Source organism: Elephantulus edwardii, unplaced genomic scaffold (genome assembly GCF_000299155.1).
Source record: "Elephantulus edwardii isolate Elephantulus edwardi_28Jun2011 unplaced genomic scaffold, EleEdw1.0 scaffold00246, whole genome shotgun sequence".
Classification (NCBI taxonomy): Eukaryota; Metazoa; Chordata; class Mammalia; order Macroscelidea; family Macroscelididae; genus Elephantulus; species Elephantulus edwardii.
The window spans coordinates 3,096,835-3,111,720 of record NW_006399996.1 but is presented as its reverse complement, the minus strand read 5'-3'; the positions used below and the strand labels follow the sequence as shown (position 1 = coordinate 3,111,720).

Sequence of the window (14,886 nt, the reverse complement as noted above, 5' to 3'; positions counted from 1 at the left end):
TTCTAACATAAGAAAGAGCTACGGATGAGGGAGGTTGAGGCTAAAAAGGAGCCCACTCCTCCACAGGCCACTGGACAAGCCCTGCGAGGGAGGAAAAGAAATCATCTACTCCTCTGGGGTTGAAGCATCCAATCCCAGATCCTCCTTTACTGGGCCCTGAAAAACAAAAATAGCCCCCACACTAACATCCCCTGATGAGCTCAGGGTCCCCAAAGGACCTACACAGCCCTGTATCCTGAGGCTAGCAGTTCAAAGCCAGGCTGTTAAAAGGTGGAAGGGGCTGTGGAAACCACACAGGCCAACTCTCATTTCACCATGTGGGGGAGCCCAAGCCCAGAAAGTGCGTAAAAGTCACACAGCTGGCTTGCAACCAACTCTTGTAAAGGCCCAGAATCCTTTGAGGCAGAGCTTGACAGAAGTCACTGGCCTTCGCCAGACTTTTGGCCACCCATAGCAGCAACGTTCAGGAAAAGGACCTTCCACAATAATCCTGAGAGAAAGAGCAATGTTTCAGACAGAAATTGTGGGAAATGGTCACAGGGTTCACTGAGGAAGAGGAAGGACATGGTGTAAAACCTCGAAATCAATCGAGAAAAGTTTTTCATGTTTGTCTGGTGGATGTTGCTCAGGAGGCTAAAGAGGAATCCTATTGTTGGGCCATCGCTTCAAGCCTGGACTCATTCCAGAGCTGCTTACTGCGTCTGAATTCTGAGCTGGTGCTCTGGAAACCTGCATTTTTAATGGATGCCCAATCCTGGGGGAATGTGACTTAGTGAAGCATCCTATAGGCAATGCTTGGCCATATGGCTAGGGAAGAAGAGCCTGTTTCCCAGGAAGCATCTCCCAGAGACTTGAGGGCCCTGAAGTCTGGGAAGGCAGAGCTGAGCTCAGGGTCTGGCCTACCTGCCCAGAGGCTCACTTTCCCTGGAACTGGCCAGGTCTGGCTTTCTCCAGCTTGAGGCGCCTTTCAGGGGGGATCTCTTGGAGGCTGATGCCGTGGTTACTGGCCCTGTGGGGAGCGGGGATCAGGGATCACAAAAAGGAGGCTATGAAACGGAGACACAAGGACAGGGGGACCACCAGGCCAATGCCCATCTCTCGCCCCTCACCCGGGCTGCAGATCAGGCGGCTTTGGGATAGGCTTGTTGAAGCCACGTCTGCCCACCAACCAGTACGTTTCCTCGGCGCCCTTGCCCTGGCAGACACAGGTGAGAGAGGCACTTACTGACCAGGTCTAAGTGGAACTGGAAGATGTGGGGTAGGGGTCCAGGAGGGGCTGGGACACTAGGGTGCAGCGTGGAACTCACCTTCAGCTCGGTGCGACCTCTCACCTCGATCTGGAAGCCCTCGTCCAGGGCACGGAGAATGCGCACGCTGCTCGCGTTCACGTGGATCCGGTAAGCTGGGGCGGCACATGCGCAGTGAGCACAGGATGTCCCTCCGCGGCCCCTTTCCAGAGGGTGTATGTCTGCAGCGCCATCCCCCCATAGCCGCTTTGCCCAGGTCCCTACTCACGCAGCCCGGTGGACTCCATGCGAGAGGCGGTGTTGACAGTGTCCCCGAATAGGCAGTACCGTGGCATGGTGAGGCCCACCACGCCCGCCACGCACGGGCCTGCGGAGATGCGCGGGGTTGGTGGGCGGCAGGGCCTGCACCAAAGCAAACCTGCCTGCCTGGGTACACTATGCTTGGGTAAACCTGATTAGCGCCTCACAGTCTCCACAAATAAGCACACCTGGGGTAGGGGGAGAGTTACCCGAATGCAAGCCAATGCGAATGCGCACGGGCACCTCGGGCATGTGGCGCATGCGGAAGGTGCCCACTGCGCTGAGGATGTCCAGTGACATGTTGGCGATCTCTGCTGCGTGTCGCTGCCCATTCCGCTGAGGCAGCCCTGAGGCCACCATATAGGCGTCCCCAATGGTCTCCACCTGGGAGGAAGGATTGTGTGCATTCAGTGCGCTTCATCACCCCCCTAGTGATTCTCCACTCGCAGTCAGTGTTGATAGTCTCTTCCTGTAAAGACTTAACAGCCTTGCAAATTTTGAAGAGGGTCACAGTGAGTCGGAACAGATCCAATGGCAGTGGAGTTTAGGAGACCTAAACTGGATTGGAGCACTCTGGTGGCTTAGCAATAAGAAATTGCTCTACCAGAGCAAAGGTTGGGATCGACCAGTTGCTCCACGGAAGAAAGATGGGAAGTCTTATTCCTTGCAATTTACTGCCTCTGAAATCCCATTAAAGAGTCAGCTAAAAATCATTTCTGACTCATGGTACACAACAACAACAAACTAGGGTCAGTACCAAGATCCTAGGAAGCCATGCTGGAAGAGGGCGGTTCTGAGATGTGGGAGGCTAAGGGGAGGAGCTAAAAGACAGGGAGGCTAACAAAGAGGGTTTGGGGGTAGGTGGGATTCAAATGAGCAGGCAGAGATGGGCTGGAGGCAGATGAAACGAAACCGGAAGTCAATTCCTTTGCCTCCTACACACTGCACCTTATAGACATCGTGAGAGCCAATGATGGCATCAAAGAGAGTGTAGAGGTCGTTGAGCAGGTCCACCACCTCGATGGGCTCACTCATGGCTGAGATGGTGGTGAAGCCCACGATGTCACTAAAGTACAGGGTCACCTCCTCAAAGTATTCGGGCTCCACAGGTGTCCCAGTCTTCAGGGCCTCAGCCACAGACCTGGGCGGGGACACATGGTAAGAATACCTAGAAGCCCCCTAGTCTGGTTGGACAAGGGCTGCCCTCCCTGCTGGCACTGACGGTGGAAGCATCTGTGTGAGCAGCCGGTCCGTCTTCTGCTTTTCCAGCTCCAGCTCTTCCGTGCGCTCCCGGATGAGGTCCTCAAGGTTGCTGGAGTACTGCTCCAGCATCCTCAGCATGGAGTCAATAATGTTCATCTTCCGGCCCTTGTTGATGCCCTTGAACTAGCAGAAGGAGGAAACTTCTCTCTTATGGGGCTGAACAATCCCTGATCCTCCCCAAACCCTCTCCGGTGATCTACTTTATCACGCACAAGGTGGGGTCAGGTACTATGTTTCCAAACATTAATGGTAGGCATGTAGGAAATGAGGGTTCAGAGAGGTCAGGGTACTTCTGACAAGGTCTTTCTGCCAACCACATATTTAGTTCTCAATGAATAAAATATTTCCCCCTGGGTGTCTTCCACTCCACAGGCCTCTCCAGCCCCCACTAAACCTCAGGCTCCTCCTTGAGAGGTGATGTGGGAAGCCGGAAGTCCTGTCACCCATGCCTCGGGTCCTAGTAGCCAACCCAGCCCTAGCCCAGATCCAGCCCCTGACCAGGTCGAAGGTGCGGTCCATGGAGGGCCGGAGGTCTGGCTGCTCTGCCCAGCACTGTTCCATCAGCTGGATGCATTCCATGGGAGCCTGGTACATGGACACCAAAGGCCGGCATGGTGGGGAGGAGCTCTGTACCCTCTTCACCACCTCTGGGGGCAGGAGGGGACAACAGGAGACATGTCAGACCCTGGCCTGATTGTTGAAAGGAGATGGGGAGGCTAGCAGGGCTTCTTTTAAATGAGAACTCTGTGGGAAAGGGGTGCCCTGGGGGTGGGAGGGTTCAGCCAGCGGTGACATAGCAGAGATAATAAGGTTGGCTCAGGATAGAGCAGGGTTCAGAGCTGTTGTATATAGGGTCGCTCTGAGTTGCAACCAACAAGATGGCATGTAACAACTATACAGCAGGGAGTTTACACACTTTCTTCTCTAGCTCTCAGAATATATGATAGGTCTTATCTTCGTTATTCCCTTAGTAATACCTCTGAGCCCCTGAGAAATGAGAGGTGTCTATCCTATCAGCTAGAGGTCCAGGATCCAGACAGGGAGGGGTCCCACATCACCTGAAGCTTCACTGTCCACCGCACTGACTCACCAGCCCTCAGCTCTAAGGGAACCCTTGCATCGTAAAGCCTCAACCTGAGATTTAGATTTAGGGTTGTGGGAAAGCAAAGCTGGGGTCTGGCCTGCCCTAAACACAGGGTGTGACTCCACCCAGACCCCTGAAGATTGATGGATGGGTGTACCCTCGGGAGTCAGCTCCAGCATGGCGTAAGGGGTGCTTCGGCACACCACCTCCTGCATGATGATGCCCAGGCTAAAGACATCGCCAGCCAGTGACCCCCTACGCTCCAAGGAGGGGTCCCGAAGCAGCTCCGGGGCTGTCCAAAGCTGGTCTAGGAATGGGGAAAGGGACACTGAGGGCAGATCCCACTCCTCAGACAGGACTTGCTCCCAGTTGTCCACTCACCATTATCAACCCCACGCCCCTCTGAAGCATGGACCTGGAGCCTGGCTCACATCTCCAGAGGTCAGCTCAGAGACAGCAGATGAGTCGGTGTGGGAGAGAACCCACCCCCTCTCAGCACACGCTTTGCCTAAACACACCAGATCTTCTGGCACAGACCCCACCCTCCACATCAACCCTCCACAATTCCTTTTGGAAAAAAGGAGTCCAGCTTTTGGAAGTGAGAGAGCACAAGGGTGAAAGATGGGAAGGAGGGAGAAGCCATTAAAATGTTGGGGATCCCGGAGTACTGAGAGATCAGCCAGGGATCCTACCCTCGACGTTCTGGGGCTTCGGTAACACCCTCTGTGCTTCCAGTAGGCGTCCATGGCCATGGTCAGTGACCTTGAGCACAAACCTCCCGTCCACCACGCAGTTCCGGGATTTGAGGCGCCCGTGGGCGACACCTCGATGATGCAGATACCTCATCCCCTAGAAGACGGGGTGTGGGCAGCCTCGGCAGAGCAGATCCTCGTCAGCCTCTGCCCATTACAACCCACCCTCACAACTCACACCTTGATGAGATCCAGCAGCAGGGAGGACTTGAACATCCAGTCCAGCTTGATGTCTCTTTGGGCGAGGAGATCATGAAGGGAGCCCCGGGCACAGTGCTCTGAGACCACAGCAATGACACCATTCCCTGGGGAAGTGTCACCAGGTGCCACGAAGAGTCCCAGGTACAGTGCCACGTTCTCGTGTCGCAGCTCCCGGAGCTGAGGGGGTGAGGTGACAGCTAAGGGGGTGAGGTGATAGCTGAGGGGGTGAGGTGATAGCTGAGGGGGTGAGGTGACAACTGAGGGGGAAGGGGTGGAAGCTGAGGGGGAGAGGTGGATAATATTTAAAAATATTGAATGAAACTGTAGGGCATGTAAAGAGATTCCTTCAGCACATGGTATTTCTCTTTGGAAATATCCATAGCTGACCCTGCAGTGAAGGCAGTTATTCCCCCATCCTGGGAGATCTTCTTTCTCATCTTTGCTCATTTTTCTCCTGCAGGGGAGCTAGTGGATTTGAACCTTGTGCCTTTGTGATTGCAGCACAGTTTCTTACCACTTCTTAGGCCACCAGAGCTCCCTGTCTTTGGGGAAAGGCAATATAGCATAGCCACATGGTTTAGCTGAACATTATGGCTGAAAATACATTCTGGCAGAGGTGATCACTACTCAAGCACGTTTTGACCATGAAACACCGGACTTCTGAGTCTTAAGGAAAAACACCTCATGAGGGAGGATCCCCATCCTCCCCATTGGATAGAAAAGCCTTTGGTAGAATAGGGAAAAGGTGGCATTGCTGTCACAGAATCCCAGAAACTGCTTATACTGGACAGCGCAGCTTGGGCCAAGTGTATCTCTCCCCCACCCCCATAAGCAGTGAAGCCGCAGACCTCACACTCCTGCTGGGCATGTTGGGAAAATGGGGGCTGTCTTGGGGACTGGTGACCTTTCTAGCTTTTTTCATCCAAAAATGTCCAGTGAAAGGGTTTCTTTGCACTTTATATGCCCACTGTAAAAAAATGTTAAACTATACAAGTGTCCACCTGGGTCTGTCTGCAGCTGTGTCCAGGAGCTGTGGAGGGATCAGGAAGGAGGCCAGGCCAGGGTAGTGGGGACATGGGGAAGGGCACTCAAACTGGAAGGGTCAGAATAAGCCAGGCCTCTGTCCCACCTTCCTACTCCATTCAGTATGCATAGGTCCAGCAAGGGCTATTCAGCCTAAGTGGTCAGTGGTCTAGAAGAACATTCACTGTCATTCTCTCAGTTGGGACTCAGACATCCCAGTGACTATGGAGACAGTACAGAACCAGGAGACATTCTGTTTTGTTATATATAATGTTTCTTTGAGCTGGACCAACTCAACAGCCACTAATACCATTCACTCAGCATTCACTAATCTCTATAGTTCGAGACACTGGATGTGGTGAGGGTAAGGGATCTTCACTCAGCTTACAGAGTGGATAACAAATATGCAAGCATATAAATGAACGCACAATTGCAAAGTGTGATAAGAACTCCAAAAGAGAGAGGATGAGAGGAAGCCTGGTCTACAGAGGGCCCAACACACCGCTGCTAATTCCTACCCACAGCCACCTTCCTGGGTTTTTTATTTGAAATGTAAATCTTGAGGTGGCATCATCTTTCTCCTGAGCTGGCCTGTGGATCTGAAGTGCTTAACTGAAACCTCCCTGTCTCTCCCACATCAGAGTCCAGCTATGAGCCCAGCAACACTCCACCTCATCCCCATCCCCATCCCATCCCAAACTCTCACCTTTGAGAAGACTGTCTCAGTTGCTGGGCGGACAGCTGTGTGCTGATCCCCTGGGAATTTCTTCAGCCAAACCCAGTCTCCCTGGAGCAGAGAGAATGAAGATTGGAAATTAGATCCCTTCGCTGTTTATTAAATGCTATCAAGTTACTATATCTCAGAGACCCTATGATGACAGAGCTGGAGCTGGCTCTCTCCTGTGCTCTCCTCACCATCTCTGCCATGTTCGAGCCCACTGTCACAGTCACTGTGTCAATCCATCTTGTTTTTGTTTCCCCCCGCTTCCTCGTCGATCCTTCTTGTTGAGGACCTTCCTCTCATTCTCTGACCCTCCACCTTTCTCAGCATAATGTCTTTTTCCCAGGACTGGCCCCTCCTGACAATATGCCCAAGTATGTGAGATGAAATGTTATCATCTTTGCCTCTAAGCAGCAACCTGGTTGCTCTTCTTCAAAACACATTTGGTTGTTCTTTTGTAGTCCCTTAGATGCCTATAATTTGAAAAACCCTAGAGCCCTACATTTGCATTGGCCTATTGCCCCAGAACACAGCTCCCAAGTGAAGAAGAATCCAGGGGTTGATGTCTGCCAGTTCACTTCACAGCCAACTGCTGGGAGCATGTCCCTGAGTGAGAGATATGCAGAAGGTCTGGATGGCTGTCCTCACCACCCCAGATGGGCTTACTCACACACAGCCCTATTGCAGCCAGCCAAGCTATTACCACAACAGTCACTGATAACATCCATCGCAGCCTCATCATCATCCGCAGCCACAAGACAGCACTGTACCAGTTGTCAGGATCCAAGGTGGATTTGGCTGGATTGTACTGCCTGAGCTCTGGATGTCATTTTCCTTTGCTACTGGCAGACTGACTTTCTGGGTAACACACCTATGCACATGTACAGGGCCCCATGCTCAGAAGGGCTCCAATCTTGATAAAATTATCTGCTTCATCTTCTTGAATTAATTAAGAGGCTCCTAATTTCACAGCTGGATAGTTAATAAGGAATAAGGATGACAGAAGAATTAATGCCTTTCAACTGTGCTATTGGAGAGGAGTACTGAATATCCATGGCCTGCCAAAAGAATAGATAGATAAATCTTGGGAAAGGTGCATCTAGAGTGCTTCTTGGAAGAAAGGATGGTGAAACTTCATAACCTGTACTTTAGGCATGTTGCTAGGAGAAGCTATTCCTTGGAAAGGAATATCATACTTGGGAAGGTGGAGGGATGGTGAAAGAGAGGAAGACCTTCGACCAGATGAACTCATAGAGTAACTGCAATGATGGGCTTGAGTGTGTCAGAGATTATGAGAGTGGTATAGGATGGGACAGGGTTCAGATTTGTTGTTTATAGGACTGCTATGAGTAGTACTCAACTTGATGACACCTAACAACAACAACAACATTTCATTTTTTACTGGGCCCTGCAGACAATTATGTAGCTTGTCCTATCTGTTGGAGGAGGATTTGAATTAGAAGAGAATCCTGGAAGTTCAGTATTGACCCCTAAGGGACATCAGGAAATAAATGTGGGTAAGTCTTTTTTAATTGTCATACATACTAGATGTATTTAGTGGACAGGGCTAAAGATGTTAGCGATTCTGCAATGTAGTCCCACACCTGAACCAAGAACATCCTGCCAAAATGACAATTTCAAATACCAAAAGCTCAAACTCATTGCCTTTGAGCGGGAACTGACTTAAATCTTACCCTTCATGGGTTCCTGAGGCTGTCAATCACATATCTTTCTCCTGTGGAGCAGCTGCTGGACTTGAACTGCCAGAGAGACCTGGCCTGTGGGTTAGCAGCAGTCCCTGTGGCCCAGGATATCATAGCAGAGGCACAATAGTGTCTGACAGTAGAGACTGAGCAGCAGCTATGATTGTTTTAAGGGACATACTTGGGGCCTCTGTATTCCAGCATATCCCAGAATTTTCGAGTTGATTCTCCTCTTGACCAGCTAAGCTCCGAGAATTGCTGTCATCATCTTCCATCCATCTCACTACATTCAAATTTGCTGACTCCACAGTTATTATCCTAATCCCCTTTGGGCCACCCCCTGGGAGGCTTGCTCTTCCTGAGTCTGATCTGAATTGGGTAGAAAGGCTGGTTGCATGAGAGATAGCGCATCTGGATGCTCTCCATCCTGCACAGTCCTTGTCCTGGGATGGGTTCTATACAACCAGAGACCACATTGCTGATGCCTCCTGTGCCCCAATCTTTCTGGGAAGGCCTGGATCACTGGAGGAGTCAGACCTAGGGGGTTCCCAACAAGGGAAGGTGTGGCCTCAGTGGTAGTCCCTGGAAGGGCCTTCCCCTTTCCACTTCCTGCCCTCAACTCAGGCTGCAAGCATCTAGGCCACCGGGATCGGCTGCTGAGAAATACTCTTTTGCATAAGGATTTTGTAAACACTTCTAGCCATTTCTTTTGAGGAATCCATGACTTTCCCTAGATCTCATCCAAACTCCCATCCTCCTTTCCTGGAGCCTCTGGGATTGGACATGACACCCTAGCAAGCTCAGGTAGCTAGTAAGGAGATATGCTGCCAAAGGCACACTTGTTTGAATCCACCAGCTGCTTCACCGGAGAAAGATGTGTGATTTGCTACCCCAGAGAATCCACCAGAGGGTCAGTCATGATTTGGTTCCAGCTCAAAGGCACACATAACAACAACCATTCCTAGAGAGAATGGCAGCCCAGCTCTTAAGCCTCCCTCTCACTCCTCCTCCTCCAGGGAGGTGGTAAGGCTTACCTCATAGATGCCGATGTTGGAGGTGTCAGTGGGCTGGTTGGGGACACTGCGAATGTCTGACACACTGCGGGCAGCCAGGCTTGATCGACTCCCCTGGATTACCTGAGGGACAAGAGGGAGAGCAAGGGATCAGAGTATATAGTCTGAAGTCACAGCCCAGAGTTAATTAGGTAGCATGGATTCTGGAGATTAAAGAGAGAAAATTAGAGAAGATGATAAAGACATTCCTCCCCAAGTGTGCTGCACTTTACAGTTTATGAAACAAATTTTTGTTTTGTTGTGAAGCTACAGTAAAAAAAAAATGTTCATGAGTTTCACCCAACAAGAAAGCAGGCAGGACGAGGTAATATCCCTACTGCATTGATGAGGCTGCTCCTTAGAGCTGAGAGCTGGGGTAGAACCTAGGACTGCCCATGTGAGTGAGTGAGTGTCCTGGGAGGGGACTAGGTATGTGAGGAGAGAACAGCTGGGTTTCAGCCTCCAGCCTCACCCACCTTCCTGGAGTTGCTTCTTTGTGGGTGGAGCAGGGTGATGTCATCCAGAGTCAAGATGATCTTGTTGGGGCCAGAGATCATCTGAATGTGAAGTAGCCGGTGTCTGGCGGGAGAAGATGTCCTCTCAGAGAAGGAGCCCAGACCCATGAGAAGGAGCCAGCAGGGAGTGGGGCACAGGTAATGCTGGCTCAGGTGGAGCAGGGGCACCGGAAGGCTGACATCCCCTGGTACTGTGCCACCCCTCCCCAGGAACCCCATTGTCCCCTTTCTACTCCTGTGGCCCCTGCTGTCTTTGCTGCATGGGTTCAGTTCTGGCAGACAGAGAGCTAAACTTATCTCTGACTCACTTTACCCCTACTCACCTCAGGTAATGGGCCAGGTATGCCCCAATCAGCCCCACTCCAACCACCATAAGGAAACCGAGAAAGACTAGTGCGGGCTCCACTCCTGGGGGAGGCAGCAGGGTACAGTCAGGCACCTGGCAGAGGTGAGGGGTCTCTCTGGGAAGTTGTGGAATTCTGCCCACAATAATGTCCCAGTGAAGATGGGGGTGGGACAAACACACACACACACAGAGTCACACACCCTCACCTCCACTGCAGATGACGTTGGGGTCGAACCAGCACCAAGGGTCATACCCAGGTCCATGTCCCCCCTTAGGGAAGTGCATTGGGGTCCCAGAGGAAAGAAGGAAGCCCCGGGAGGGGTCCAGTGTGTGTGTGGCAAACAACTGGTCCCCTGTGGCATCTGTGTCCAGCAGTACAAACGGGGCCGCCTCAGCTCCTCCCAGGACCCCGCAGAAGCCAGGGGCCTGGAGCTCCTGGGCATGTTGAGCCACGGCTGTTCCAGACACCCAGCCACCACCTCTGGCTGCCCGGGCCTCTGCAAAGGCCCTCGCCAACAAGGAGACTGCATCATAGATGGTGCCGAAAAGTGGGGACACCTGCAGAGGGGGTACAGGGCTCAGGATCCAGAGCCGTGGCTCACAGACTCTCACCCGTCCACTCACTGGGCCGAGTCCCCAGGCTTCTCACTGTTCCCATTGTCCAGCACATATGCCATCATCTACAGCACCTCCTCACCTTCCTTTCAGCTGCCCTTGCATACACTTGTCATTTTGCCTATCCCTGTGGGGCGCTCTTGGTGGTGCAGTAGTTAAGAGAGAGATGGCTATTCTAGAGCTGCTAGACTGCAGCTTGAACCCAGCAGTGGAGGAAGATGGGGCCGCTTGTTTCTGAAAAGGCACCAGCTTTGAAAGCTCCCTGGGGCAATTCTGCTCTGTTCTGTAAGGTCACTATGAGGGGACTTGGTGGTAGTGACTTACTTACCATTCAGGAATCCCTGGATGGTACAAATGGTTAACATGCCTAGCTGTTAACAAAAAGGTTGGTCTACTTCCAAAAAGTCAGCTACTGAAGCCACTTCAGAGCACAGGTCATGTGGTCACACTGAGCCTAAGGCCCCAGTACCTGGAGCCCGACCCTCCACTTACCCAAAAGTTTTTCTTCCCACATGCAGATTTCTATATTTGCTCCTTTTCGCTCCCCAACACTACCACTTGATCTCATCACACGTCTTCATTATTCCAGTTCCCGTCTCACAAAGGGCAACAAATAGTATGTCCCAGGCACCACACAAGCACCAGGGATACATTGGTGTACACGAGGGAGTCCCTGTCTGCAAAGAACCACTTGTGGAAGGGACAGGAATGTGAAGATGGTGCAATGTGGGACATGGTAGGGGGATCTGAGCTAGCTGTGACACACAAAAGAGGGGTCCCAACTCAGGCTGGGGGAGGGGCAAGAGGGAAGGAAACCTCTAGATGAAGTGACCACAAAGCAGAGAACTAAGGGGTTAGTCAGAACTCATCAGGTGATCAAGGGAACTCTACCGTAAGAGAGGAAAGTGTATACCCAGCAGCTCAGAGGCAAAAAAGGGGCAAATTTAGGGGACCAAAATCTGTTCTTTTCTGAATGAAGCATATACTTTGAGAAAGATGAGAGAGAGGCAGACACAGAGGCCTCTAGGAAGATGGTGCCTCTATCCAGGGTGAGGGAAGTCACTGGGAGAGTTTTGAGCATGATATGGCCACATGGTACTGTGTCCTGAACCAAGGCCATGGTAGTGAGGGTGGAGAAATGTGGATCCAAATCTTTAGAAAGATGTCTGGATGTGAGGGAAGAAGGACTGGAAATGGAGGGTGACTTTCAGGAGTCTATCTTGGAAAGCTGGGTGAAAGGTCGTGCCTCTTACTGAAAACCCTCCATATTTTGCTCCCTTTTGCTAGTATTAGGAAGTTCTGGTGGCCTAATGAGTAAGGACCTGCACCACCAGCTCAAAGACAAGTGGTTCAAATTCAGAGAAAGACGGACAATCTCCTCCTGTGTGATTTATGGCCTCTGTAAACCTGCTCGAGGGTCAGCGATGAGTGCCTCTGACTTGAGAGCAATGAGTTTGAGAGCCTTCTCCACCGACTTACTCACCTGTCATTCTCTCTTTCCTGATTTTGTCCCTGTCCCACCACTGTTGTCTGACTTTTATTCTCCTCATGATTATTTCTATCCTTTCTCCACACTGGCTACTGCAAATCCTCCTGCAGGAGGTTCAAGGGCTCTGGTGGGCTCTTTTTGGGTCGGAGATAGGGAATTCTATTTCAAGCTCCACTGACCCATAGCCATACCCCATCTCTCTGCATTTGAGAAGGGCCTCTGTAGTGGTTGCTTTAGTGACCAAAAACATTCAGAGTCCCTCTATCTGACTGGCTTCTTGTCTTTTTTTGTCACTGAGATATAGCTAAATGGTCTAAACCAGAATTCCAGGGATACCAAAAATCCTGGATATTAGCTGGATGCTGGTGATAAGCTATACATTTAAATGACTGTGGGGGTCCCTCCCTCTAGCTAGGGACAGTTCTACTTCTTAAAGGATATCAAGGCCTTCAACAAGTTAAAGCTACCAGATTAAGCCCCAGAGGACAAACTCTTCTGAACTAGGCATGACAATTGGATCTGCATCCTCCCACCTCCCTGCTCTCTTGAAAACCAAAAATTAAAAACTAACCCCACACTGGACCATCCAATTCACAGCACCCCCATATATGTGAGCGTCCAACTGTGCTCCCTAAGGTTTTCCATGGATGATTGAAAAGCCAGGGATTGAGGTGTCTTTGGATGGACTTGAACCTCCAACTCCAGCCTTTCTTTAAGCAGCCTAGCTTGTTAGCCATTTGCATCATGGGAAATTTCCTTTTGAGAACACCAGATAATTATTATATATTACGTGATTCTGAGAATGGGCTTGCTATGAAGGAGATTACAAAAGACACTGCAACTTAAAACCCATCAGCACTTGCTTCCTAAGCTGGATGTGGGATATCACATTGCCAACACACTCAAAAATCCAAAAATAAAAAACTCTTCAAACTTACTGCATGGCAGTTACCTTCCATCCACTACTGTAAACCTTAACAGGAGACTGCCTGTGGGGATTCAAAGCACACTACTCTGTATACACTACTCTGTTGATGTGAGGTGCTGTTCAGTCGAGTATGCCTCATAGCAACCCTAAGAACAACATATCTGTACCCTGTGCTATCCTATGCCATCCTTATCATCTCTGATACAATTGAGTTCATTGCTGCAGTTACTCTGTCAATCCATCTAGCTGAAGGTCTTCCTTTCTCTCACCAACTCTCCACCAAAGCATGATGTCCTTCTCCAAGGAACAGCCTCTCCTAACAACATGCCCAAAGCTTTATCATCTTTGCCTCTGTTTGTTCTGTACACAAGCCCCATCCTCCCAGTCCATCCCACCTCCTTGACCCCAATATACTAAGATACCTCAAGACAGACCAGAGTCTCTAGCCAGGAAACTACAGAACAACTAGTTGTTGTGGTGTGTCATGGAGTCAGAACTGAACCCTCCAGAGGTGTTTCAGAAAGTGTAAATCGCTCGGGAGGAGATTGCCTATCTTTCTCCTCCAGATCAACTGGTGGATTTGAATCACATGTCTCTGGGTTGGCAGCACAAGTCGTTACTATTAAGCCACCACAGCTAACCTTCAGAGCAACTAGAGCTGCTACTAATTTTCTCCCCATTAATTCCAACCTCTCTCCCACCGACCTCATCTTCCCCCCATTCTGCTAAGCCACTTCTCTTCCAACTTCTGCCCGCGTCTAGCCCGTTCCCCTCTCCCCTTTCTCAGTCGGCCCCGGCCCCGCACCTCCTTTCGCGGTTTCAGCTGTCCCTATCGCTGACTCCCCTGTCTCCTCCCTCTCCCCTGGTCCCTGTACCTCCTGTGGATCGAGGTCAGGCGGCAGCTCCTGGGTCTCCTGCGCCCTGCGCAGGCCATCCAGCACGCTGCCCCCCGGGAGACAGTTGCGCGTCAGCGTGAGCACAGCGTCGTGGGCCTTCCGAAGCCGGGAACTGTTGGCCAGCGCGGTCAAGGCCTGGGCACCCGGGGACACAGCATAGTGGAGCGTGTCGAAGGGCAGGAAGACGAACGAGCCGTCGGTGAGGTCAAGCTCCTCGGCGGCCTCCAGCAGGTGGCGCTGCTCCTGGCCGCCCAGCAGCACCGAGTGCATCACCATGATCACCGCTGCGGGCACAGCTCGGCTCGTACCTGCCGCCAGTGGGCCCCGCGGCCGCCGCCCGCCCGGCGATGAGGACGGGGCCGAGGCCTACCTCTGACTCTGGGCCCGGCTCGGACCCTCTTCAAGGCCTCCCGGGCACCACCGACGTCTGCGGGCTCCATGGAGGTCACCAGAGCCACGGGCAGGCCCCGGTCCCGGAGCGCAGCGGCCAGCGCGCGGCCGGCCTCCACCCACAAGTCTTGCGGGGCGGTGACCAGGGCCACGCGCGCCCAGCGGAAGGCCCGCAGCAGCGCGTAGAGGGCGTCGGCGGCCGGCGTGCCGGCGGGGGCCGTGGTACCCGCTGCCCGCGCCCCTGGGCAGCCCCAGGGCACCAGCGCGACCCCAGCCTCGCTGGTGAGGAGCTCGGCCGGCCGGCAGGCGACGGGGTTCACTGGGCCCACAAGCCCCGAGACACGGGCGAGCGCGGCGGACA

The 14,886-nt window shown here is 52.1% G+C and overlaps 1 protein-coding gene across 1 annotated transcript in view; it reads right to left on the bottom strand.

Moving 5' to 3' along the window:
• Positions 1-915: 915 nt before the first annotated feature.
• The window catches only part of GUCY2D (guanylate cyclase 2D, membrane (retina-specific)), a 32,432-nt gene continuing 18,461 nt past the window's right edge, over positions 916-14,886 (bottom strand). Inside the window, exons 2-19 of the mRNA XM_006899179.1 lie at positions 14,506-14,885; positions 14,115-14,419; positions 10,414-10,765; positions 10,185-10,269; positions 9,823-9,925; positions 9,329-9,430; positions 6,577-6,657; positions 4,827-5,024; positions 4,587-4,743; positions 4,052-4,201; positions 3,309-3,457; positions 2,770-2,933; positions 2,496-2,688; positions 1,757-1,931; positions 1,516-1,614; positions 1,308-1,402; positions 1,110-1,195; positions 916-1,009 (exon numbers count right to left, since the gene is read on the bottom strand). Of these exons, the coding sequence (XP_006899241.1) occupies positions 916-1,009; positions 1,110-1,195; positions 1,308-1,402; positions 1,516-1,614; positions 1,757-1,931; positions 2,496-2,688; positions 2,770-2,933; positions 3,309-3,457; positions 4,052-4,201; positions 4,587-4,743; positions 4,827-5,024; positions 6,577-6,657; positions 9,329-9,430; positions 9,823-9,925; positions 10,185-10,269; positions 10,414-10,765; positions 14,115-14,419; positions 14,506-14,885 (2,968 nt within the window). The remainder of the gene's footprint in view (positions 1,010-1,109; positions 1,196-1,307; positions 1,403-1,515; positions 1,615-1,756; positions 1,932-2,495; positions 2,689-2,769; positions 2,934-3,308; positions 3,458-4,051; positions 4,202-4,586; positions 4,744-4,826; positions 5,025-6,576; positions 6,658-9,328; positions 9,431-9,822; positions 9,926-10,184; positions 10,270-10,413; positions 10,766-14,114; positions 14,420-14,505; position 14,886) is intronic.